This window comes from Heteronotia binoei, chromosome 1 (genome assembly GCF_032191835.1).
Source record: "Heteronotia binoei isolate CCM8104 ecotype False Entrance Well chromosome 1, APGP_CSIRO_Hbin_v1, whole genome shotgun sequence".
Taxonomy (NCBI): Eukaryota; Metazoa; Chordata; class Lepidosauria; order Squamata; family Gekkonidae; genus Heteronotia; species Heteronotia binoei.
In genome coordinates, this window is record NC_083223.1 from 226,689,033 (window position 1) to 226,714,006 (window position 24,974).

At 45.1% G+C, this 24,974-nt stretch overlaps 1 protein-coding gene across 1 annotated transcript in view; it reads right to left on the reverse strand.

The window, feature by feature from the left end:
• Positions 1–299: 299 nt before the first annotated feature.
• Positions 300–24,974, reverse strand: part of KCNK12 (potassium two pore domain channel subfamily K member 12) — a 79,055-nt gene continuing 54,380 nt past the window's right edge. The window contains exon 2 of the mRNA XM_060248866.1: positions 300–1,325. Within this exon, the coding sequence (XP_060104849.1) occupies positions 430–1,325 (896 nt within the window). The 3' untranslated portion in view covers positions 300–429. The remainder of the gene's footprint in view (positions 1,326–24,974) is intronic.

Below are 24,974 nucleotides of genomic sequence, written 5' to 3' on the forward strand. Positions count from 1 at the left end.
TATGGTGAATAAACAAATTCTAAGCCACAGTTTCAGATCTTGGTTTGATGTACTGACACAAACTATAGCTACTGGAGTAGCCTAAATTTGGGCAATCACCCTTCTATTAACGGTTAATTAAACCACGGTTAGTCATGATGTCTGAACTGAGCCTCTGTCATTACTCAATGACCTCATTGTTAATGTACCTCATTGTTATAAACATTGAGCATGATTTTCTGTGTAAGGATCAAAAGAGGGGGAGAAATACTGATGCATTTTGGGGATTATTTTTTAAAAAACCTCTCAAACAAATTGCATGTATTTTTTTTAAAAAATCCCACAAACCTTTCCATAAACTTGCCCTTGAGATCAGCTGAAATATTTTTATATTGTTTTATTAAAGAATAAGAAAGTGTCTTTGTCCTATAGAAGATTATTTCAAAATTTCTACCTAGAATCACTTGTCTCTGCCAGTCTGTTATTCATGATGGCTAGAGCACCTACTCCTCCTGAAAAGCCATTTTGTCTAGTGTTTATACATACATTCCTAGGATAGCCATTGGCTGTCTCAGATAATTGCTTTTGCAGGAGTGCCAGAGAGACTTTGTTGGAGGCAGTGAGATCCCTCATGGAGATCATTTCCCCCGAGAGCCTTCTCCCCTCTGTGTCACTGTCATACTGTCCGTCGGTTTCCATAGAGATGTTGTGCCGGCGGAAACGGGATCCTGGTGTGATGGCATTGCGCCGCCCAAGGCGAGCAGTTGGCTTATGGCAATCAGGGCAACACCTGCATCGAAACTTTCTCAGCATCCAGTTTAAAACCTGCTTGATTACAATCGATATGACATTAAAAAGGGAGTATATGCAACATACCCCCATTAATATAAACATGAAGTTCCCAAATCTGTACAATCCCTGATTTCGGTACACAGCGTTTTGACTGCTCACCAGATCGCCAAATCCAATGGTGCTGAAGGTGACAAAGCAGTAGTACAAGGAGTCGATGTAATTCCACCCTTCCACGGCTGTGTACATGGCTGAGGCACAGCAAGAGAGAATAATGGCAAAGATTCCCAGAATCAACATCACATGATAGACTGATGGCTTCCACCCAATCAGGCTGTCTGCGTCAGAGATGGCCGAGCCCCTTCGGCAGGTTGGAGGTAGAAGACCGCTTCTCCGCAGCTGCCTCTCATGGCAAGCCTTCATGACCAAAGCCAGAAGTGAGATGATCCGTTCCAGGAAGAGATTGAAGAAGAGAATAGTTCCGGCACACCCAAAGAGACCATAAACAATAAGGAAGGCTTTTCCAGCTACTGTTGCTGGGGTGGACATCCCAAAACCTGGAAGGGCAAAAGAGAAGAGGAAAACCATTAGAACCAGCAATTCTAATGAGAATTTTTGCTGCCTGAACTAAAATATTCAAATGCCACACAGCTTGGGGTGGGGAGAGCATAAACGAAGCAATGTTGTTCTTTAATTGTTCCCCCAATTCTTCTGGCTTGGGTGGACCACCTCACTCAGCCTAATGATAGCACCAGCCCTGGTTTTTACAGCAAAAGAGTTGTTTCTGAAGATATATCTTATCTCACAGGCCTGTTCCTTAATTAAAGTGATCCGTACCCTTTAAATGTACATATTAATTAATTGACAAAATCTGCATACATTTACATATGAATAAATCCTCGAGGGGAAAAATTCACATCATTTTTGCTTTTATATGAAGTATGCATATGTCATACAGCAGACACCCTCGCAGATAAGGCATTCCTTCCTGTGTGTTACAGAAGGAGGGATACTTCCTCTACGAAAATGCTTACTGCCCATGCGCCTGAAAATATTCATATTAAAAATATTGTTTTAAAAAATTCTGATGCCTTTTAATCAGGAGTGCTGCTGAATCAAGCAGTGTGATCAGTCAGTTGGATCCCTCCCTACATTACACAAAAGCACCAGTATCTTCTGTGCCATTTCAATCTGATTTTGCACAGAGAAACAAATAAGCAAAATTTGCCCTTCCTCATATATATCCTGGTAGAAGATTGCAAATTCCAAATAAACAGGTAAATAAGTACAATAACTAATGATGTGTGGCCATGCTGAGTACTAAAAGTTGTGATTTTTGGAAGGGGAGGCATGAAAAAGCCTTTAATCTAACTTTTTCTTAACTGTTCATAGGTGTTTACTGTCATTGTTTTCTTCCTCTGCTGCTGCTTCAGTGGACATTTTTTCTCTTTGTTTAATTTTTCTGTGACAGATGATCCCAGTCAATCAGGGAATCACTTACTTGATATGACATCACAGTGTCACATAGCCTATCAGATTTAGCCATGTGCCGATGTCACTAAGGGCAAATGGAGACCATTAGAGGCAGGGCAATACTGGAATGGGGTTATTCTGACCTAAAGCACTTAAGTTTCTTAGCTCTTTTGGAGAGGTTTTCCAAAATTTCCAAGGCATTTACCAGTTTGCCCTAATGTTCCATTTTCATTCCTTTATTTTTACCATTTTTTCTACCTTGTATCCAGAAAACTTTAACATCCCTGTGTTGCTCTGTTTTTTCCTTGTTTTCCCCTGTTCTTTCCTAAACTATTTTTTCCCATACTTTTTTTCCATTGTAGAATGAATTCCCAAGATAGCCTCTTGGTCAAAATGTAAACAGTTTTTCCTGTCTCTTGAATTGCTGTCTTAAACCCTCCCAGAAAGAGCAGGTTTGGGCAGCGATGTTTTTTTCTATTTGCATGTCAGCATTTCGGCATTGGAAAGCACCTGAATGTGCTAAAACAAAAGTTCAGTCTCATTGGAAGGCCATACACCAGCAGCCAATCATGGCCTTCCTGATCATTCCTTCATTCACATGCAAGAGCAGATTCTATCATGCCCCTAGGTGCCATTTTCAAATATATTTTACAGTGCATGCAGCTACCCTACAAAAAATACAACTGAAGAAACATATATATATATATATATATATATATATATATATATATATATATATATATATATATATATATATATATGAAGCTGCCTTAAACTGAATCAGACCCTTGGTCCATCAAAGTCAGTATTGTCTACTCAGACTGGCAGCGGCTCCCCAGGGTCTCAAGCTGAGGTTTTTCATGCCTACCTGCCTGGATTCTTTATAGTTGGAGATGCCGGGGATTGAACTTAAAGCAGATGCTTTACTGCTGAGCCACCATCCCTCCCCAAGGAAACAAGCTGTTGTGAACTTTGTACTGATACAGTAAGGGAAAGAATTCAAAATGTTTGGGGGGAGCCATTGAGAAAGAATGCTCAACCATGAGGAAAGAGGCAAGCAAAAAGGGGTGAGACAGGTACAACTCTCAGGTGTGGTGGGCAGGGAATGTACTCATAAGAGGATTTATTAGCCCTTTGAGGCTCCTGAAGTGCTGCAGTGCTTCAGCACATGCACAACCCACCCAACTCCCTGAAAACTGATCCACAATATGAATGTGAACAGATGGAACACTACCGGGGCGGGGGGGCAAAGCAAATATGTGTGTATATTGATTGCACTGATGGCATGCTAATCGGAGCCATCACAACACTGACAAAAACTCAGAAAGCAGCTGCAGTCTGGAAAGTGCCCCAAAGAAGCCCTCCCTTTACATTTTTTTCCTGCTGGCCAGTTCCATACAGTTTGCTGAAGGAACCGAACTTTCTAGGTATGTGAACAGCTCCTCTTCTGAGCTAGCAGGAAGAACTGTGAACTCTTAACACAAGGAGTTCTTTGCACCATCACAGGGTTATATAGCAAAGATCTGCCCATTGCTTCAGAATTTCATGTCCCCCCTTTGGAAATCTGTGGAATAATCAGGGCTTTTTTTGAGCAGGAATGCACAGGAACGCAGTTCTGGCTGGCTTGGTGTTAGGGAGTGTGGCTTAATATGCAAATTGGTCCATGCTGGGCTTTTTCTACAAAAAAGCCCTGTGTGGAACAATGGTGACATCAGGGGAAGTGGCCTAAGAGGCAAATGAGTTCTTGCTGGGCTTTTACTACAAAAAAAAGGCCTGGGAATAATCAAGCCCGTTGGCAGTCTCCCTTTCAATTGAAATTGTTATCTGACAACCTTGCTCATACTTAGTGACAAACCAAGGGCTTAATTCAAGAGCTTATTTACTAGAGTATGGTTGTGAGGGAGAGGAGTGGGAAATCTTAAATAGAACACTGTTGATGGATGGATCAAAAAGTGCAGGAGGCTAAAGTATGATAATATACTACCAGGGAGCTAGACAGCTGTAAAGATTTAGTGCTCTTCCAGGGTGGTGGTGGAAATTACACCCTTGTTTGACCTCCACACCAATCAAATTCTTTTCAGTGGCATCTAAACAACTCAAGGACATTTCAAAAAATAGGATGTTGCCAATTATACTTTCAGATCATTCACCACTAAATCACAGGGTGGGTTTTCAAAAGCAGGCCTTATCCCCAAAGCTGGCATACAAGGAATGGAAACCGACAACCATGAACTACATAACTGCTGCTTAAAAGCTTACCACAGGGCAGCTGAAGAAAGCACAAGATGAATGACAGGAGACTTGCCTTGGACCACATGAGAAGAAGACAAGAGTTTCTCTTCATCTGGGGAACTGGAGGGAGTGAGCAGCAAGGCTGGATTTATGGTTATTGATATTTATTGAATATATTTTATTACACCCTTCCTCCAAGGAACTCATTGTTTTCCTGTACTCTATTTTATCGTCAAAACAATCTTGTGACGTAGAGAAATCTGAGAGACAGTGACTGGTTCAAGGTCAGCCAACAAGCTGCATGGCAGTGTGGAAATCCAAACCCAAGTCTCCCTAATCCTAGTCTGAGAACCAATCACTTTACCACACCCAGGCTGATTTCGTACTCACCTTATGCCGCTCTCACATTCGCCTTCTTAGTGCTGCTTCCTTCCGATTTCACACGATCTGCCCCAGAGCTGCAGCAAGCATCGATGTTTTTACACAACAAACAGAAACCGCTAAAAACCAGTTTCTGTTTGCTGTGCGAAAACGCCGTTTGTTGCAGCCTGGGGCAGATAGTGTGAAATTGGAAGGAAGCTGCTCTGAGAAGATGAATGTGAGAGCAGTATAAGGTGTGTGGGAAATCGGTCCCACTCTCAGAAACCATGTTATAGGTGGATATGCTGTGTTTCCAAGGGACCATTTCAGATGCTGCCTTAGTCACAATGGAACTACTTCTTATGACTTAGCCCTATGGTTGGGTTATTATAGATGAAACCAACAACTACACAGAATGTATGTAATAAATATGTGTATTTCCTACTAGGGATGATGAACACATTTTCCCCTTGCCGTTTCTTATTTGTTCTGTGGGGTTTTCTGTGGTGGCTTCCACTCCTCTTTAACCAGGAGAATTTCTGAAATGAATTCTGGAAGCGGTGCATATGCTGCTGTTTGTTCTTTCAGATTGTTTGTGATCTTACATTACTGATGCACATATATTTGTCAATGTGTAGGCTAACATCTGGGAAATCCCACCTCAAATGTGTCATGCAGAACTGACATCATATTGGCTATGTCACATGATGATGCTCTTTTTTGGGGAAAAACTTTATGGTTGAGGGTGACATTACCCTTGAGTTTAGCCCCCAAAATAGAGCATCACAGTGTTCTGCCCCCACACCTGGAAAGTCCCTCCCCCACCAGCGTGATCATTGGATCTGGCAACCCTATATGTATGTTGTCATCAAAACAGGCACCTCACACAAATATTCTCCTTTTGCATTGCAAAAACTACAGGCAGACTCTCATGCTGGTACAATAACAACTAAATTGGGTTCTAGTAATTTGTTTCCCCTGAAACATAAGAGCTTAGAGGCACAGATAATATGAAATAGCAAACAGATGCTTGTTCTACTGTTCCAACATGCTGGTAGGTTGGATCTAAAGAATCATTTTGCTGTTATTCAAACACTTGTGTTTATGCAGTGCTGTAACTGCTAGGTTCTTCTAGTTGTTCTCATGCATCAAAGGGAAGAGCAGCTTTGAATTTTGTTTATTTTTTGACATGCTGTAGTGCTAGGGTTCCCATTTGCCTGTTTATGTTATTTATTATTAAAGTGATAGGAAGGATTAAAAATACTTACAAAATAATAAAATTACAATCTATAAAACAACACCCTAGCTAAGGCATCAAAGTAAAATCATAGCCATTTGGTACCCATGATGTGATAGGAGACTTCCAGGTAATTGTGACCACTGCCTGCCAATACTCACCTGGTGTTGCCGCCCCTACAATGACATAACTTCTGGTGTGATGTTGTTACTTCCAGCTCACAACTCAGTTTTTGCTAGAGAGTAACCACTCATGCAGGGATAACAGTCACACCATCCTTTAAGTGAGTTTATACCTCCCCCCATCTTCCACTGGTTGCTGGGCCATGGCAGTCAACCCTATGCACTCCAAGGTGTAAAAACACCCTGCTCTGAGCAGAAGAGTACCTTGGAATTTGTGTGGATAAGGTTGAACATAGGAACACATGAAGCTGCCTTATACTGAATCAGACCCTTGGTCGGTATTCTCAGACTGGCAGCAGCTTTCCAGGGTCTCAAGCTAAGGTTTTTCACACCTCTTTGCCTGAACCCTTTTTAGTTGGAGATGCTAGGGATTGAACCTGGGACCTTCTGCTTACCAAGCAGATGCTCTACCACTGAGCCACCGTCCCTCCCCAAGTTCCTTTTAGAGATTGGTGGGAAGGATCAACAAAACAGAGACTAATGGTGGGATGTGGTTATCAGGTAGAAGAGCTTCTGAAGAGCAAGTGGAAAGGTGTTCTGCAAATGGAGTCCTCTGGTTAGCAAGTAGGGATGGGCATGAACCAGAAAAATGTGATTCAGTTCATGGTGTGCCCTTTTCATGAACCACAGACCATCACAAAGTTTTAGTCAACTTGCGAACCAATTCATGAAGTGGTAGAAAACCCCATCTGGCATCTTAAGGACACCAAATTCACAGGAACTCTCTACCTGACATTCCTCTACCTGCCTTCCAAATTTGGTGAGGACTGAATTTACAGGGTCTGAGTTACACAGGCAGTCATTTCCCCAGAAAGCACTTTCCTGAGGGCACCGTCTTTCAGGATGTGTAACTCAGACCCCATAAATCCAGTCCTCACCAAATTTGGAGGGCAGCTAGAGAAGAATGAGCCAGAGGTGTGTGGTGAGTTTGATGTCTCTAGCTTGGACAGGATCTGTTCTATACACCCCTGAACATCCTAAACCTGTGCCTGTCAAAATGACTGTCAGCTGTCATTTTGTCAGGTGCTGGTTCATAAGTGTGTAGACTGGATCCTGTGCAAGCTAGAGATATCAAAGATGCAGCGGATCTCCCCTGGATGCTCTTCTATATGCCCTCCACTTCAGAACTAGGCACAGCCCATTGACTAATTTTAGAAACTGCAAGCACACTGTTGACAACATAAGCAATTTATAAGCATGAAAAAAGCCGACCCATTAACAGACCCAGTTGTTAGAACAATAGCACAGTAGATTAACCTTAATTGCTACATAGCCTCCAGGAGCAGAAGAAATAATGAGAGAATTTGGAAGCTGAGAGTGAACAATTAGACCTAGAAAATGAGTATGACTACCCCAGCAATATATTTTATTGCTAACAGTTTGCAAATACATTCTTGGACCCCCATGAGGAAGAGAAAGCACCATGTGGTAGTTCTGGGGTCTGTTCCTCCCTTATGCCATACCAGCATGGACCCTCCCTGCCTCCCTGTACCACACATGAGGAAGTGCTTGGTACCTCCAATGAAGCAGACTTCCCACTCCAGTGCACGGAGGCAAGACACTATGGCTCCCATGGGTCCAGTCCTGGGAAATGGATGGATGCTGTGGCAGAAGGCACTGAACATGTTCCTTGCCTTAAGCCAAACTTGTGACAACCAAAAAATACTGGCTTACTCTTAGCACACCCAACCTTTGTGCAGCCCTCTTGTAGGAGCTCTTCACTGAGGTTCCATCTACACATTACACAGGCTTCCTGGCTGTTGTTGTTCATTCACACAGTCAAGTCTGACTCTTTGCGACCACATAGACAAAGTCAAGCTAGGCCCTCCTGTCTTCCACCATCCTCCGAAGTCTGCTCAAATTCGTGTTTGTTACATCAGTAACACTGTCCAGCCATCTCATCTTTTGCCGTCCCCTTCTTCTTTTGCCTTCTGTCTTTCCCAGCGTCAGGATCTTCTCCAGTGAGTGCTCCCTTCTTATTTGGTGGTCAAAGTATTTGAGCTTCAGCTTCAACTTCAGCATCTGACCTTCCAGGGAACAGTCTGGGTTAATTTCCCTTAGGACTGACTGATTGGATCTTCTTGCAGTCCAAGGGACTCTCAAGATTCTTCTCCAGCACCACATCTCAAAAGCATCTATTCTTCTGCGCTCGGCTTTCCTTATGGTCCAGCTCTCACAGCCATACATTACTACTGTGAATACTATCGCTTTGACTATACAGACTTTTGTTGGCAGGGTGATGTCTCTACTTTTTATTATACTGCCTAGGTTCTCCATAGCTGTCCTCCCAAGGAGCAAACGTCTTTAATTTCAGGCTACAGTCACCATCTGCAGTGATCTTGGATCCCAGAAATGTGAAGTCTGTCAACACTTTCATGTCTTCCCCTTCTATTTGCCAAAGTGTGACGGAACCGGATGCCATGATCTTAGTTTTTTTGATGTTGAGTTTCAAGCCTACTTTTGTGCTCTCCTCTTTCACCCTCAACAAGAGGTTCTTTAGGTCTTCCTCACTTTCTGCCATTAGAGTGGTATCATTTGCATATCTGAGGTTGTTGATGCTTTTCTCAGCGATCTTAATTCCTGCTTCTGCTTCATCCAGGCCAGCATTCTGTATGATGTACTGTGCGTATAAATTAAATAAGCAGGGTGTCAATATACATCCTCATCGAACTCCTTTTCCTATTCTAAACTAATCAGTTGTTCAATATCCTGTGCTGATAGTTGCTGCTTGACCCTTATACAGGTTTCTCAGAAGACATGTGAGGTAGTCTGGTACTCCCATCTCTTTAAGGACTTGCCACAGTTTGTTGTGATCCACACAATCAAAGGCTTTAGCATAGTCAATGAAACAGAAATAGACGTTTTTCTGATACTCCCGTGCTTTCTCCATAATCCAGTGAATGTTGGCAATTTAATCTCTAGTTCCTCTACCTCTCCGAAATGCAGCTTGAACTTCTGGTAGTTCCCGATCTACATACTGCTGAAGCTTAGCTTGTAGGATCTTTAACATGATCTTGCTGGCATGTGAAATGAGTGCAATGGTGCAAAAGTTTCAACGTTCTTTGGCATTACCCTTCTTTGGGATTGGAATATAACTGACCTTTTCCAACCCTGTGGTCACTGTTGCATTTTCCAAATTAATTGACATAATGTGTGCATCACTTTAACAGCATCATGTTTTAGGACTTTGAGTAGCTGAATTGGGATACCGTCATCTCCACTCGCTTTGTTGTTAGTAGAATCATAGAATCATAGAGTTGGAAGGGATCTCCAGGGTCATCTAGTCCAACCCCCTGCACAGTGCAGGAAACTCACAAATACCTACCCCAAATTCACAAGATCTTCATTGCTGTCAGATGGCCATCTAGCCGCTGTTTAAAAACCTCCAAGGAAGGAGAGCCCATCACCTCCCGAGGAAGCCTATTCCACTGAGGAATCATTCTAACAGTTAGGAAGTTCTTCCTAATGTTGAGCCAGAAACTCTTTTGATTTAATTTCAACCCATTAGTTCTGGTCCTACCTTCCGGGGCCACAGAAAACAATTCCATACCATCCTCTATATGACAGCCCTTCAAGTACTTGGTGATCATATCACCTCTCAACTGCCTCCTCTCCAGGCTAAGTATCCCCAGCTCCTTCAACCTTTCCTCATAGGACTTGGTCTCCAGACCCCTCACCATCTTTGTTGTCCTCCTCGGGACCCATTCCAGCTAGTCTCTATCTTTAAAATGTGGTGCCCAAAACTGAACACAATATTCCAGGTGAGGTCTTACCAGAGCAGAGTAAAGCCATACTATCACATCACGTGATCTGGACACTATACTTCTGTTGATACAGCCCAAAATTACATTTGCCTTTTTAGCCACCACATCACACTGTTGACTCATGTTCAGCATATGATCCACTAAGACCCCTAGATCCTTTTTGCACATACTGCTGCTATGACAAGTCTTCCCCATCCTATAACTTTGCATGGAATTTTTCCTACTGAAATGCAGAACTTTGCATTTTTCCCTTTAAAATTCATGTTATTGGTTTTAGCCCAGTTTTCCAGCCCGTCAAGGTCATCCTGTATCCTGTTTCTGTCTTCTACTGTATTTGCAACCCCTCCCAATTTAGTATCATCGGCAAATTCAATAAGCATTCCCTCTATTCCTTCATCCAAATAATTGATAAACATGTTGAACAAAACAGGTCCCAGGACAGATCCTTGAAGCACTCCACTTGTCATTCTTCTCCAAGAGGATGAGGAACCATTCACAAACGCTCTTTGGGTGTGATCTGTCAACCAGTTACAAATCCACCTAATGGTAACAGGATCCAAACCACATTTTACCAATTTGTCAACAAGGATAGTATGTGGAACCTTATCAAAAGCCTTACTGAAATCATGATAAACTATGTCAACAACATTCCCCTGATCCAGCAAGGTAGTCACTTTCTCAAAAAAAGAGATCAGGTTAGTCTGACATGACTTGTTCTTGAGAAAATCATGCTGGCTCTTAGTAATCACATCCATTCTTTCTAAATGTTTCAGGACCGACTGTTTGATGATTTGTTCTAAAACTTTTCCTGGTATAGTCGTCAAGGTGACAGGTCGGTAGTTACCTGGACACTCTTTTTACCCCTTTTTGAAGATGGGAACAACATTTGCCCACCTCCAATCTTCCGGCACCTCTCCTGTTCTCTAAGCATTCTCAAAAATAATAGCCAGAGGCTCAGAAATTATATCCACAAACTCTTTTAGAACCCTTGGATGTAGTTCATCTGGCCCTGAGGACATAGTTTCATTTAAAGAAACTAGATGTCTATGTACTACCCCTATGCTGATCCTAGGTTGGAACTTCATACCCTCCTTATATGTTCTGTTTTTGCCATATTGAGCACCGCTTCCCTCAGAAGAGGGTTATAAGGCCCTCCTTCCAATTCCTAAAGGAGTCTTTTTTATTTCTCAAGTCTTTAGAAAGCTGTTTGTGGAGCCAACTCGGCTTCTTTAGACTTTTCCATTTTTTCTTCTCATAGGAATCGTCTCTGATTGCGCTTTCAGTATTTCACTTTTAAGAAACTGCCACCCCCCCTGAACCCCCTTCTTCCTAAGTATTTCTGACCATGGGATTTTACCCAGCATAGTTCTAAGTTGATCAAAGTTTGCCTTTCTAAAGTCCAGCCTATAAGTCTGACTACGTATAGCTTTCTCTTTCCCTAAGACGGTAAATTCCAAAATCACATGGTCACTGCTTCCCAGAGTGCCCACTATTTCGACTTCTTCAATCAATTCTTCCTTGATGGTGAGAATCAAATCCAAGATAGCAGATCTCCTTGTTTCCTTCTTCACTTTCTGGAAAAGGAAGTTGTCAGCAAGATAAGTCAGGAATCTATTTGACTTTTCATTTTTAGCAGAGTTGGACTTCCAACAGATGTCCGGGTACTTGAAATCTCCCATGATCACTGTATCCCTTCTCTTGGAAAACTTTGCAATCTGTTGTAGAAGTATCTTATCCATCCTCTGCCTGGCTTGGTGGTCTATAGCAGACCCCCACAATGATATCACTGTTTTTTCTTACTCCTTTTATTTTTACCCAGAGACTCTCAACTGAGCTGCCATGTTCAGATTCACATATTTCCTCACAAGTATATACCTCCTTCACGTATACTGTTACGCCTCCGCCCTTTCTTATTTGCCTGTCCCTTTTAAATAAGTTGTACCCCTGAATCCTAATATTCCAGTTGTGAGTGTCATCCCACCAAGTTGCAGTAAGGCCTATTATGTCATAGTCTCCTCCCTGTACTAGGACTTCCAGTTCCTCCTGTTTGTTTCTCATACTCTACGCATTAGTGTAGAGACATCGGAATCCACGTTTTATGCATCCCGAGGGTTTAGTTTCTGTACAAGCCTGCAAGTTCACATTACCTAGTGTATACACCATTCTCTGCAAATTTTTAACGTTCTTATCCTCAGTTTCTGGCATCATACGAGTCTTTGAATTATTGTCTCACTCCCCCATACAATTTAAAGCCCTCCTTATTAGGTTAGCTAATTAGTTTAAAGCCCTCCTTATTAGGTTAGCAAGGCTGTTACCAAACACCCTTTCCCCTACCACCATAAGATGCAAACCATCTCCTAATTAAAGACCACCTTCTCGAAAGCGTAAGCCATGGTCCAGAAATCCGAATCTTTCCTGACGACACCATTGACGTAGCCAGTCATTTGTTTTAAGTATTCTTCTTTCTCGTCCTAAGCAATGGCCTTCACAGGAAGAACTGATGAGAACACAACCTGTGCACCCAGCTCCTTCACCTTCTGACCCAAAGCCACATAGTCTTTTCTAATACTTTCAGGGCTATTGTTAATTCCCACATGGATCAGCAAGAAGGGATAGTAATCCATGGGTTTAATAAGTCTTCCAATCCTTTCTGTCACATGATGGATGCATGCACCTGGCAGACAGCAGACCTCTCGGGATGACAAGTCTGGTCAGCACACTTTGGGCTCCACCTCTCTGAGCAAGGAGTCTCCAATCACCACCACCTTCCTTTTCCTATATTGTGGAGCAGAAGCTCCAGGCTTCTTATCCACAGGAACCTGAGAAACTTTATTCAAGCTTCGTGGAGGCTGGGGAAGTAGCCCTTTTCCCCATGGTCCAGAATCAGTTACTGTGGGGAGATCCTGGAACCTATTGCTGAACAGCAGAGGCTCAGAACATTTCCTGATTTTCTTTCTCCTTCGGGTTACATTTTTCCAGGAACCCTCCTCCTGTGTTGGGTTTTCTTCTAATTGCTTAGATACCACTTCCTCTCCCTTCTCTTGTTCTTTCAAGAGCGCCTCATGTGTTCTGTCATGAAAATCTTCACCTTCCTTTATACACTGCAGTGTGGACAATCGTGCCTCCAGTCCCTGTGTTTTCTCCTCCAGCAGGGCCACTAACTTACACTTGCTGCAAGTGTAATTGCTGCTACTCTCAGGTAGAAATACAAACATCCCACAGTCATTACACATCACTGCCTCTGCTCCCTCACCAGCCATGCTTCTGCAATCCATTTCAAAATTTTCTGTATCTTGACTTCTCTTTAAATCCTACTACCAGCTGCCACTTGAAACTACTTGTGAATAAGTACCCACCTTTCTACAGAACCCCCAGGCAAGACCCCCAGGCCAAGAGCCCTTTGGCTCTTGCCCTTCAACTCACGCCAAAGGCTTGTGCCTCTGGCAAGGAGGAACCTTGCAAATTAAAGGCTCAAGCCCCCTTAGTAATGCTGTCTAAGGCCCATTTGACTTCACACTCCAGGATGTCTGGTTCAAGGTCAGCGATTTCACTGTCATGGTTGTCAAGGACATTGAGATCCTTCTTGCATAATTCTTCAATGTATTCTTGACACCTCTTCCTGATCTCTTCTGCTTCTGTTAGGTCCCTACCATTTTTGTCCTTTATCATGGCCATCTTTGCATGAAACGTTCCCTTGATTTCTCCAATTTTCTTGAAGAGATCTCTTGTCCTTCCAATTCTATTATTTTCCTCTATTGCTTTGCATTGTTCCCTCAGGAAGGCCTCCTAATCTCTCCTTGCTGTTCTCTGGAAATCTGCATTCAGTTGGGTGAATTTTTCCTTTTCACCTTTGCCTTTCACTTCCCTTCTTTCCTCCGCTATTTGTAAAGCCTCATCAGACAGCCACTTTTGCTTTCTTGCATTTCTTTTTCTTTGGGATGGTGCTGATTGCTGCCTTCTGTACAATGTCATGAACCTCCATCCATAGTTCTTCAGGCACTCTATCAACTCTGGTTCCTTAAACCTATTCTTCACCTCCACTGTATATTCATAAGGGATGTGATCAAGGTCAAACCTGAATGGCCTAATGGCTTCCCCAGTTTTCTTCAGTTTAAGCCTGAATTTTGCAATGAGTAGCTCCTGATCTGAGCCGCAGTCAGCTCCAGGTCTTTTTTTTGTGAACTGTAAGGAGCTTCTCCATCTTTGACTGCAGAGTATATAATCAATCTGATTTCTGTGTTGCCTATCAGGTGATGTCCATGTGTAGAGTCGCCTTTTAGGTTGTTGGAAGAGGGTGTTCACTATGACCAGTTTGTTCTCTTGAAAAAACTCTATTAGCCTTTGCCCAGCTTCATTTTGTTCTCAAAGGACAAACTTGTCAGTTGCTCTGGTTACCTTTTGACTTCCTGCTTTGGCATTCCAGTCCCCTATGATGAGGACAACATCTTTTTTTGATGTTAATTCTAGAAGGTGTTGTAGATCTTCATAGATCTGGTCCACTTCCTGTTTACTGGGGAACAACACAAAGACTTTGCATCACACATGTGCAATGGGAATTTTGTGCCTCTCAGATGCTTACCAGGTGTTTTTTGTTTGTGCAAACAGGAAGCTGCTTTAACTCCCCCCCCTCCACTGCTTTAGCATGCTCAAACAGCCCTATACAGTTGCTATTATTATCACTGTCAAAATCACATTACTTACGTGGCTACACAGAAGTTTCACAAGAACAGCCAATAGTGGCTCCCTGAGGCTTAAGAAAAAAGGTACAGAACTCCCATTGCATGTGTGAAGCAAAATCATATAGTTCCCCTAGAAAAACCAGGTCTTTGTAATATGTCACTGGAGCTTGAGTCATGTAGAGCTTTTGAATTATTTATTTATTACTTTAAATTTCTATCCCGCCCTCTCCGCAAGCGGACTCAGGGCGGCTGACAACATTCATATTCACAAGTTAAAACCAATAAAACATAATTACAATTTAAGATTTTAAAACCATTTTGTGGTGCTGTATCACTACAATCTAAGTAAGTTCTTTTCTGACGGTGATCACCTAGTACTCTATATGATGCCATGTGGCAGTTCTCTCCTGGTTAGATATCAAAGGTCTGTCGGAACAGTTCGGTCTTACAGGCCCTGCGGAAAGTGGAAAGATCCTTCAGGGAGAGCATTCAGGGCCTCCGGGAGAGCATTCCACAATTCTAGTGTTGCCACCGAGAAGGCCCTAGCTCGTGTCGAATGCAACCTAGCCTCTTTTGGTCTAGGGATGGACAATAGATTTTTTGTCCCTGAATGCAGTGCTCTCTGAGGAACATGTGGAGAAAGGTGGTCCCACAGATAGACAGGCCGCTGACCATAAAGGGCTTTAAAGGTCAATACCAACACCTTGAAACAGACTCGGTACACAATAGGTAGCCAGTGCAGCTCCTTCAGCACTGGCTGAATGTGCTCCGATCGGGGGAGCCTCATTAACAGCTGTGCCGCAGCGTTCTGCACTAGCTGTAGTTTCTGAGTCAGCGTCAAGGGCAGCCCCATGTAGAGAGCATTACAGTGATCTATTCTTGAGGTGACCGTGGCATGGATCACCATTGCTAAGTCATTATGCTCCAGGAAAGGGACCAACTGCCGCACCCGCCGAAGATGAAAAAGGGCAGATCTAGTAGTGGCTGCTACCTGGGCCTCAATTGTAACAGAGGACTCAAGGAGCACACCCAAGCTCTTGACCTTAGGGGTTGGTATTAGTGACACACCGTCAAGTGCCGGCAGAAGGATCTCCGTCCCCCCCCCCGACCACCCCGGCTCAGGTAGAGAACCTCTGTCTTCGTCGGATTCAGCTTCAGCCGACTCAGCCTGAGCCAAGATGCTACGGCTTGAAGAGCCAGGTCTAGATTTTCTGGGGTACAGTCGGACTGACCACCCATCAATAGATAGAGCTGGGTGTCGTCTGCATATTGGTGACATCCCAGCCATGCCTCCTGACAATCTGGGCAAGGGCGCGCATAAAGATGTTAAATAACATCGGGGACAGAAGCGCATCCTGCGGCACACTGCATATAAATGGGTGACTTTGGGATGATTCCTCCCCTGTCATCACCCTTTGTCCCTGATCTTGGAGAAAGGAGGCCAACCACTGTAAGGCGGACCCCTGAATCCCCACATCGGCAAGGCAGCTAGTCAGTAGCTGATGGTCAGCTGTATGAAATGCAGCTGACAGATCTAATAATAACAGCACAGCTGAGCCGCCCCGATCCAAATGTCGCATGAGGTCATCTATGAGGGCGACCAGAACCGTCTCCCTCCCATGACTTTGTTGAAAGCCGGACTGGAATGGATCCAGTGCAGAAGTGTCATCCAGGAATTCCTGCAGCTGAGTTGCCACCTCCCACTCTAAAACCTTACCCCCACACAGAAGGTTTTTATACCGGCCGATAGTTCGCCAATATGGCCGAATCTGCAGATGGTTTTTTCAAGAGGGGATGGACCACAGCCTCTTTAAGAGGTGTGGGAAAGATCCTTTCTACCAGGGATCTGTTGACAATACCTTGTAGTGGCTCACGTAGCAATGCCTGGCTAGCTTTTATAAGCCAGGATGGGCATGGGTCCAACCCACAGGTCATAGGGCATACAGCACACAGGCTGAGTGGATTGAAGAAATCTAGAATTGGACCAGAAGATGTGCTTGGTGCCCCAGGGATCCCATAAAGCCATTTGAAGCTACAAAGGGTCCATCTGGTTTTGTGGGCAAGCTAAAACTTGCTCACCGCCTAAACAGGGTAGGGGGGGAATATCCACATGGGCCCTCAGGGCATAGTGGTCAGACCATGGCACTACCTCAGCAGAAATCTGATCTACTATAACTCCCACCGCAAAGATCAGGTCTAACGTGTGTCTGGCCCAATGCGTGGGCGCTGTTATATATTGGGAGAGTCCCAGTGCTGCCATAAGACACTAGGTCCATCCCCGAGTGGAAGCTGCGTCCTCGGCATGGACATTGAAGTCACCCAGGACTATAAGCTGAGAATGCTCCAATGCACAGCCTGCTACAGCCTCCATCTGGGATGGTAAGGCACTGAAGGAGCAATCCTCCTGTATGAAAAAGGCCACCCCTCCCCCCCGCCCGCTAGTCCGAGCCTGGTGAAGAATGGAGAACCCAGGCGGGGCTACTTGGGCTACTTGGGAGAAAGCAACCGTCTCCCCGTCCTGCTCCCAGGTCTGCATCATGCAAGCCAGGTCCATGTCCTGCCTGATAAAAAAAATCCTGCAGGACTGAGGTTTTATTATTTATGGACCTGGCATTGCACAATACCAGGGACGAAGGTGAGTGTTTCCACTTGGCCCCCATACCCGCTATCCTTGAAATGGGACACAGGCTGGAAGGGGAGTGAGCCCTCTTGTGTCTCAGTCTCCTTCCATTCCAACTTTGCTTGCTCCCACCGCTGTACTTTCCCCTCCCCAGGAGCACTGGAATCCCCTGACCAGACATCTCTTACTAATGGTCTTCACAGAGTCACAGAGTCTCAGATCTCAGTTTCAGCAGTGTGCACATCAACGTACCCTGCTCCTCCCACCCACTCACTTAACCTAATACTCTATCCACTAATATTTCCTATGACCTAACTAAAACTTATTCCTACCACTAATAATTTTATCCTAGTCAATTAATTTAAAAAACCCTCTCCCCCCCACAATCTATCTTATTAATTGGCAAAATTTATATATCAATTCAATTTAGCAGATAAAATATTCAATTAGGTCCAAATACAATCAATTTTCCAAAGAAAAAGAAGAAAAAACCTCAGGATAAGCAATAATAAATGGGTAGGGTCATCAGTTTAGAGGCACTGCGGTATGCCACAGCAGATGATTCACTAACTGGAGGACAAGTTTTAAAGTGCTAGTGTTCTTAAAGTGCTGGTAGGTCTTGAAAGTTAGAGCATCTTGAAGTGTCTTTAAAGTGCTGGTGCAAAGTGCAGAGGTAGCAGAGTGCAAAGGTAGCAGTTCTATCAAAGTGCTGGGGTGCAAAAGCAGCAATTCTTTTAAAGTGCTGGTATAAGGTACAATGGTAGTAATCCTTTTGTAAAGTCCTAGTGCAAGATGCCAGGGTAACAGTTCCCAAAGGCCAGTAGCTCTCACGAGCCAGCAGGTTTCCCCTCTCTCTTCTGGCCAACAACGCACCTTGTTGGACGTTGCAATGACCAGAGGGGTAGAGACTCCCCCTTAGGCTCCTGGACGCTCTGATGATACGTCTTCGTCCATGTAACACTAGCTGCCGGGTCAGGCTAGCCCCTGTCCCCCACCGGGGGCCGGGGTGCCCCCCCTGGCTCTCATCACGCACCCCCTCGAACTTTTCACTGGTTTTTCACCATCTCCTTGCTCTTCCCACCTGAAGGCGCAAAGTCTTTGCTTCTCTGCACCGCCATACTCTGTCGTTGCACTCTGCCGACTTGCCGCTCCTACCGCCCCAACGATTCCGAGCTCTGACCATGTTGGCAGCTCCCCACCACGGGTCCAGGCTGGCGCCACACCAACAAATGATCCGCCGCCATGCACTGCCAGCTCCCTGCTAGCCTCGCCGACTCTCTGCCCCCACCGCCTGGTCAATTTCTCACTCATGGCGGCTGCAGCTTCCCGCCCTAAGTGCAGGCCAGCATCGCCCCACTGAATGCTCCGTTCAGCCAGTCTCTGGGGCTCCTTCCCCAACTTCTTCCTCATGCCCCATTACCAGTGCACCTCCAAACAAGTCCTCTGCTCTTCCAAAAAACTGGCAAGTAAGGTTCAGAGCAGGTTTTATGTTGTTTTCTCAGAGCCTCAGCATTCAGGCTCTTGCATGCGGCGCCATTTTGTTGTATGAGTTCCCACATGCCTTTAAGGATGCAATTCTAAGCACACGCAAAATAACCGGAGCGGGTGGGGGGGGGGGAAGGCACCGCTTTCAACGCCAACCCCCCAGACTGGATCCATTTGCTGTGACTGGGTCCTTCTCTTTCATACAGCCCTGATCTTTGCTGCAATTCAGGTGGGATCCCCTCCCCTGCAGAGACCCTTCCTACATAACACTTGAGCCTGGACAGGTGTTTTCTTTTCCTTTGCTGGGGGTATTGGCTCTGAGAAGGCAGCAATGTCCTCTGTTGGCTCTGAGAAGGCAGCAATGTCCTCTGTTAGGAATGGGGCCTCTCCTACTGCCACCCCAAACTTGTATGCCTTTTTGAAATGTATTTGCATAAATAAATGTTAGCTACATTCTGCATGAGGTCTAATAACCTCTCTAGAGTATTTTTGCTGAATTAGCCATAATCCAACATCTAGCATAGATTATTTGATGGCTAGCAAAACAGACAGAGACTGATATTGTCCATTAATTTTCTCACTGTGATTCGCATTTGTCTATGTTGAATCTAGTCAATAATGCTTCTATGCTTTTATTGCAAGTTTGAGAAGGATATCAATGTTCTCAATTAGTTTAACAAATGAGGCATACTTTACTACAGAACCTTAATTTGCAAGGGTCCACATTGGGAATTAAGGAGAAGCTTAAACTGGTTGTACCACCACTAAACTATTAAAGAAATTACATGATTGCTCTGAAGTTAGGCATATTCTAAAATGTTATTGGGTCTAATCTGTTTGGATAGCTCAAGGAAAGTGTCAACCCAGTGTACCACAGTGGTGAAAAAGGCAAACTCTATGATAGGGATTATTAGGAAAAAGATTGAGAATAAAATGGCCAATATTGTAATAACCCGTATCGGTTTTTGGTGTGGCTGTAAGCCGAAATGCCCTCAAAACTGAGGTTGGGGAATTGTCAGGTGGGCACCTGGCTTAATCAGGATCTTTTACCTGTGTATACAGGATTCCATGTCCAGAAATTAATGCTTAAAAATATTAGGGACTCTAATTAAATAAAACAATTAAAATTTATTCCAGAAAAATATAGGCTTACATACAAGATAAAATACTTATAAAATCATTCATACAGTCCTAAGAAAAGTAGAGAGAGATATAGAGACAACACATGGGTAGACAAACAGGGTGATAATTACCGATCGTAGTCTTCAAGGAAGGCTCCAATGGCGACGAAAGAGGACGGGGGAAATGGGACCATCAGCTGGCCAAGAATCAGGGATGGATCTAGACAGCGGAGATAGGGTACTGATAGATTCACACATGAGTGGAGTTGGGTCAGAGGTTAAATAGACTACCTTGGACCCTCAGGGAATGGGAGGTACGAGGGAGGAGAAAGGGGGAGGCTCTGCAGTGACCATAAGGGCTGGACTTCTGCAGTAGCCAATAGCATGTTAATTGGTGGCACCTAATTGGGTGCCCATAATTGACCAATGAACAAGCTTGGGCCCGGGTTACCTGATTGGCTGTACAGGTAACCATGGGGGAGGCTCCAGACTGACAGTTGGGGAGAATAATAGGAGAAATTACTGGGTGGAGGAGTGCTTAGGATTATTAAATTTATCTAAAAAGGTGACAATAGATGGCCAGATTATTGCCTAAGGTACCACCCGGTTTATACAAAGAAACTTGGCTCTGGCTGAAGATGGTCTTCCTCTTCTTCAGTCTTTGTCTTGGCACCAGGCTTTGTCTTGAGTTCCATTAGACAAAGGCTTAGGTGGTCCGGCAGGGTCCACGCCTGGATAAGCTTGATGGCCCCATGGGTGGGTAACATCTGTTGCGTATGTGTGCCTCCTGCTGTGCTGAAATGGAGTCTTGGCACTGCTGGAAGATAGCTGGTGTTAGCCTCCCAAAGTGGATTCTATGGTCAAGGCTGAAAACCGCATGGCCTGGATAGCTCCTAACGGCGCACTTTCTTCCGCTCCAAGATAGAGATGGTGTTTGCCCGAAGTGACTGGAAACCATCCGTTCTCCTTGCTAGTGCTCCTCCTGGAACACGGAGCGTTGCTTTAGCGTTGTGGCTGTTAGTACTTATAAGTCCTTTTCGTTCTGGTAGACAAACCCACATCCTTCTGGCAGATGTGTGAGAGCTCTGTCTCCAGGCACTCTGGCAACCAGACAGGTGACTACGATGTTCTGGAAATTAGGGGCATTTCCTTACATGGCCTCATTTAAAATATTGTGTACAGTTCTGTCCCTATATCTCAAAAAGGACATTGAGAGCTAGAAAAAGTACAGAGGAGGGCAACTAAGGCTGTGATCATACTAAATAATGCACTTTCAATCAACTTTCCAACTGGATTTTGTCAATTCACACAGTAAAATCCAGTTGAAAAGTGGATTGAAAGTGTATTATTTAGTGTGTGTGATCACAGCCCAAGATGATTAGTGGGTTGGAGCACCTTCCCTATGAGGAAAGGCTAAACGTCTGGAACTTTCCATTTAGAAAAGAAATAACTAAGGGGTGGGGGCATGATAAAGGTTTATAACATGATTGATAGGGTGGAGACAAAGACAACTTTTTCTCCCTCTCCCAAAATACTAGAACTTGAGGTCATCCAATGAAACTGATGGGCAGTTGGTTCAAGACAGACCAAAGGAAATACTACTTTACACAAAGAGTAATTAAAATATGGAATTTACTGCCAGAGGATGTAGTGAGGGCCACAGAAATAAACAGCTTCAAAAGGGGTTTAGTTAGATTCATGGAGGATAGGTCTATCAGTGGCTACTAGCCATGGTGATAACTGAGGGGAACCTCCACATTCAGAGGTACTAAACCTCTGAATCCCAGACCCAGGAGGCAATGTCATCCTCTATGCCTTGTTGGCCGGCCGGAAGTATTAGCTGGCCACTGTGTTAGACAGGATACTGGACGAGATGGACCACTGGTCCATGTTCTTATATCTACCAGGACCAAGGCTTAATTAATGCAGGGCTTCCTGTGTATCTGAAAGATTTGGCTGGATAGCAGAATTGGCCTGCCATAGAAGAAAAGGCAAATTTCAGAAGCTTCCCTAATCTCCATTCTAAGTTTGCAGCCATTATTGTAAACATCAGCATGCAATTGTTTGCTTTCTATTACTAGTCAATTAATAAAAGGATAAAGTAGATTCTACGATTGTTCAATTTGAAATGTCAGTATTAATAGGGAATTAAATTTCCAAATCCGCCTGATGGAATACTTTACTTCCTGGGAACTGTACTCTTTCTCATCCTTTCTTAGCAGAAGAAGAGGAAGAACAATAATAATAATAATATATAATAATAACTTTTATTTCTATCCCGCCCTCCCCGCCTAGGCGGCTCAGGGCGGCTAACAACAACTTAGACATTAACATAAATGATAAAACTTTAAATTTAACAATTAAAATTAAGCATAAAAACCAGTCAGTTAAGTTAAAATACATGATTTTCGTTAGCCTAGATATATATGAGTGTATCTGGCAGCGATTGAGCTGTTATGGCGCTGGTTCTGCCAGTTTAGGTAGTCTTATAGATGGCGGTTCTTACACCAGGCAACTCAGCAGTCAGTGTCGTTATAAGCTTGCCTAAAAAGGGCGGTCTTGCAGGCCCTGCGGAACTGGCCGAGGTCCCGCAGGGCCCGCACCTCCTCCGGAAGCTGGTTCCACAATGCCGGTGCAGCCGCTGAAAAGGCCCGTACTCTAGTATGTTGGAGTTTGACCTCTCTCGGCCCAGGGATGGTCATTTTGTTTTTACCCACTGACCTCAGTGCCCTCTGGGGTTCATATGGGGAGAGACGGTCCCTTAGGTAGGCTGGTCCTCGGCCATATAGGGCTTTAAAGGTGATAACCAACACTTTGTACTGGACTCGGTAGATAATTGGTAGCCAGTGCAGTCCGCGCAGCCCCGGCCGTATGTGCTCCCATTTCGAGAGCCCTAACAGTAGCCTGGCCGACGCGTTCTGCACCAGCTGTAGCTTCCGAGTCCGGCACAGAGGTAGCCCCAAGTAGAGGGCATTACAGTAGTCCAATCTTGAGGTGACCGTTGCATGGATCACTGTTGCGAGGTCCCGGCGCTCCAGGAAGGGGGCCAACTGCCTTGCCCGCTTCAGATGGAAGAATGCTGACTTGGCAGTGGCTGCTATCTGGGCCTCCATTGATAATGAAGGCTCCAGTAAAACACCCAAACTTTTTACCTGGCGCGCTGGTTCCAATGGTGCGCCATCGAAAGTTGGGAGAGCTATTTCCCCTCCCCGAGCGCCACGACCCACACAAAGGACCTCTGTCTTCGCTGGATTCAACTTCAATCCACTCAATCTGAGCCACGTCGCCACAGCCTGTAAGGCCCGATCCAGGTTCCCCGGGGCGGAGCCAGGCTGGCCATCCATTAGCAGATAGAGCTGGGTGTCATCCGCATATTGATGGCAACCCAGCCCAAACCTCCGGACAATCTGGGCAAGGGGGCGCATATAGATGTTGAACAACATTGGGGAGAGAACTGCTCCCTGAGGCACCCCACAGTCAAGCGTGCGCCTCTGGGATCGCTCACCCCCAATGGCCACCCTTTGTCCCCGATCAGAGAGGAAGGAGGAAAGCCATTGTAGGGCCAACCCCCCAACCCCTATGTCGGCGAGGCGACGCTTTAGCAACTGGTGGTCGACTGTATCAAATGCCGCCGACAGGTCTAATAACATCAGTACCGCGGCGCCGCCCCGATCCAGATGCCGCTGGAGGTCATCTACCAAGGCGACCAGCACTGTCTCCGTCCCATGGCCCGGTCGGAACCCAGACTGGCACGGGTCAAGAACGGAAGCGTCATCTAGGAACCTCTGTAGCTGCAACGCCACTGCCCTCTCGATAATTTTACCTAAAAATGGTAAGTTAGACACCGGACGGTAGTTTCCCAATTCGGCCGGGTCTGCTGTACTTTTTTTTAGGAGAGGGCGAACCAACGCCTCTTTCAAAGGCGTTGGGAAGTGCCCCTCTACGAGGGATCTATTTATGATGTCCCGTAAAGGACATCTAAGCTCCCTCTGGCAAGATTTAATCAGCCAAGAGGGGCAAGGATCCAAATCGCATGTTGTTGGGCGAGCAGCGGAGAGGATCCCATCGACTTCCTCCAGGTTGAGCGGATCGAAGTGATCCAGGGCCAAGCCCGAAGACAGGCACGGAGCCTCAATTTCACTCACTGTTTCCAAGGTGGTAGGCAGGTCTTGGCGGAGCAGTGAGATTTTATCCGCAAAATATTTCGCAAATGCCTCACAGCCGATCTCCAATTCCCTAATGTTTGGTTTGCCTTGTGGCAATGTTATAAGATCCCCAATTATTCTAAACAATTGTGCTGGGCGCGAATCTGCGGATGCAATCTTGGTTGCAAAGTAATTTTTCTTTGCAACCTTGACTGCCATCTCATAAGACTTCATAAACGTTCTGTAGGATGTTCTCACTGCTTCGTCCCGAGTATGTCTCCACTGCCTCTCTAGTCGTCTGAGCCCTTGTTTGAGCTGGCGCAGTTCTGAGGTGTACCATGGCGCCAGTCTCGTACGAGGGCGCAGAGGGCGCCGGGGTGCTATTTCGTCGATGGCCCTGGTTAGTCGGTCTTGCCAGATTTCCACAAGGCCATCGAGGGAATTGCTAGTGGGCCAAGGATCCCCCAGGGCCGTTTGGAACCGTTCCGGGTCCATCAGGCCCCGGGGGCGAGCCAAAATAGGCTCTCCGCCCATACAATGATAGTCTAATAGTTTTATTCAGTCCCATGGCAACTGGAAGATTACTGTTCATGTAACTGGCAGCTGTTATGGAGCTGTAGTAACCTCCTCCATGGGATGCTACAGAAGTTTATAAAGCCAGTTTGGTGTAGTGGTTAAGTGTGTGGACTCTTATCTGGGAGAACCGGGTTTGATTCCCCACTCCTCCACTTGCACCTGCTGGAATGGCCTTGGGTCAGCCATAGCTCTGGCAGAGGTTGTCCTTGAAAGGGCAGCTGCTGTGAGAGCCCTCTCCAGCCCCACCCACCTCACAGGGTGTCTGTTGTGGGGGAGGAAGATAAAGGAGATTGTGAGCCGCTCTGAGACTCTTCGGAGTGGAGGGCGGGATA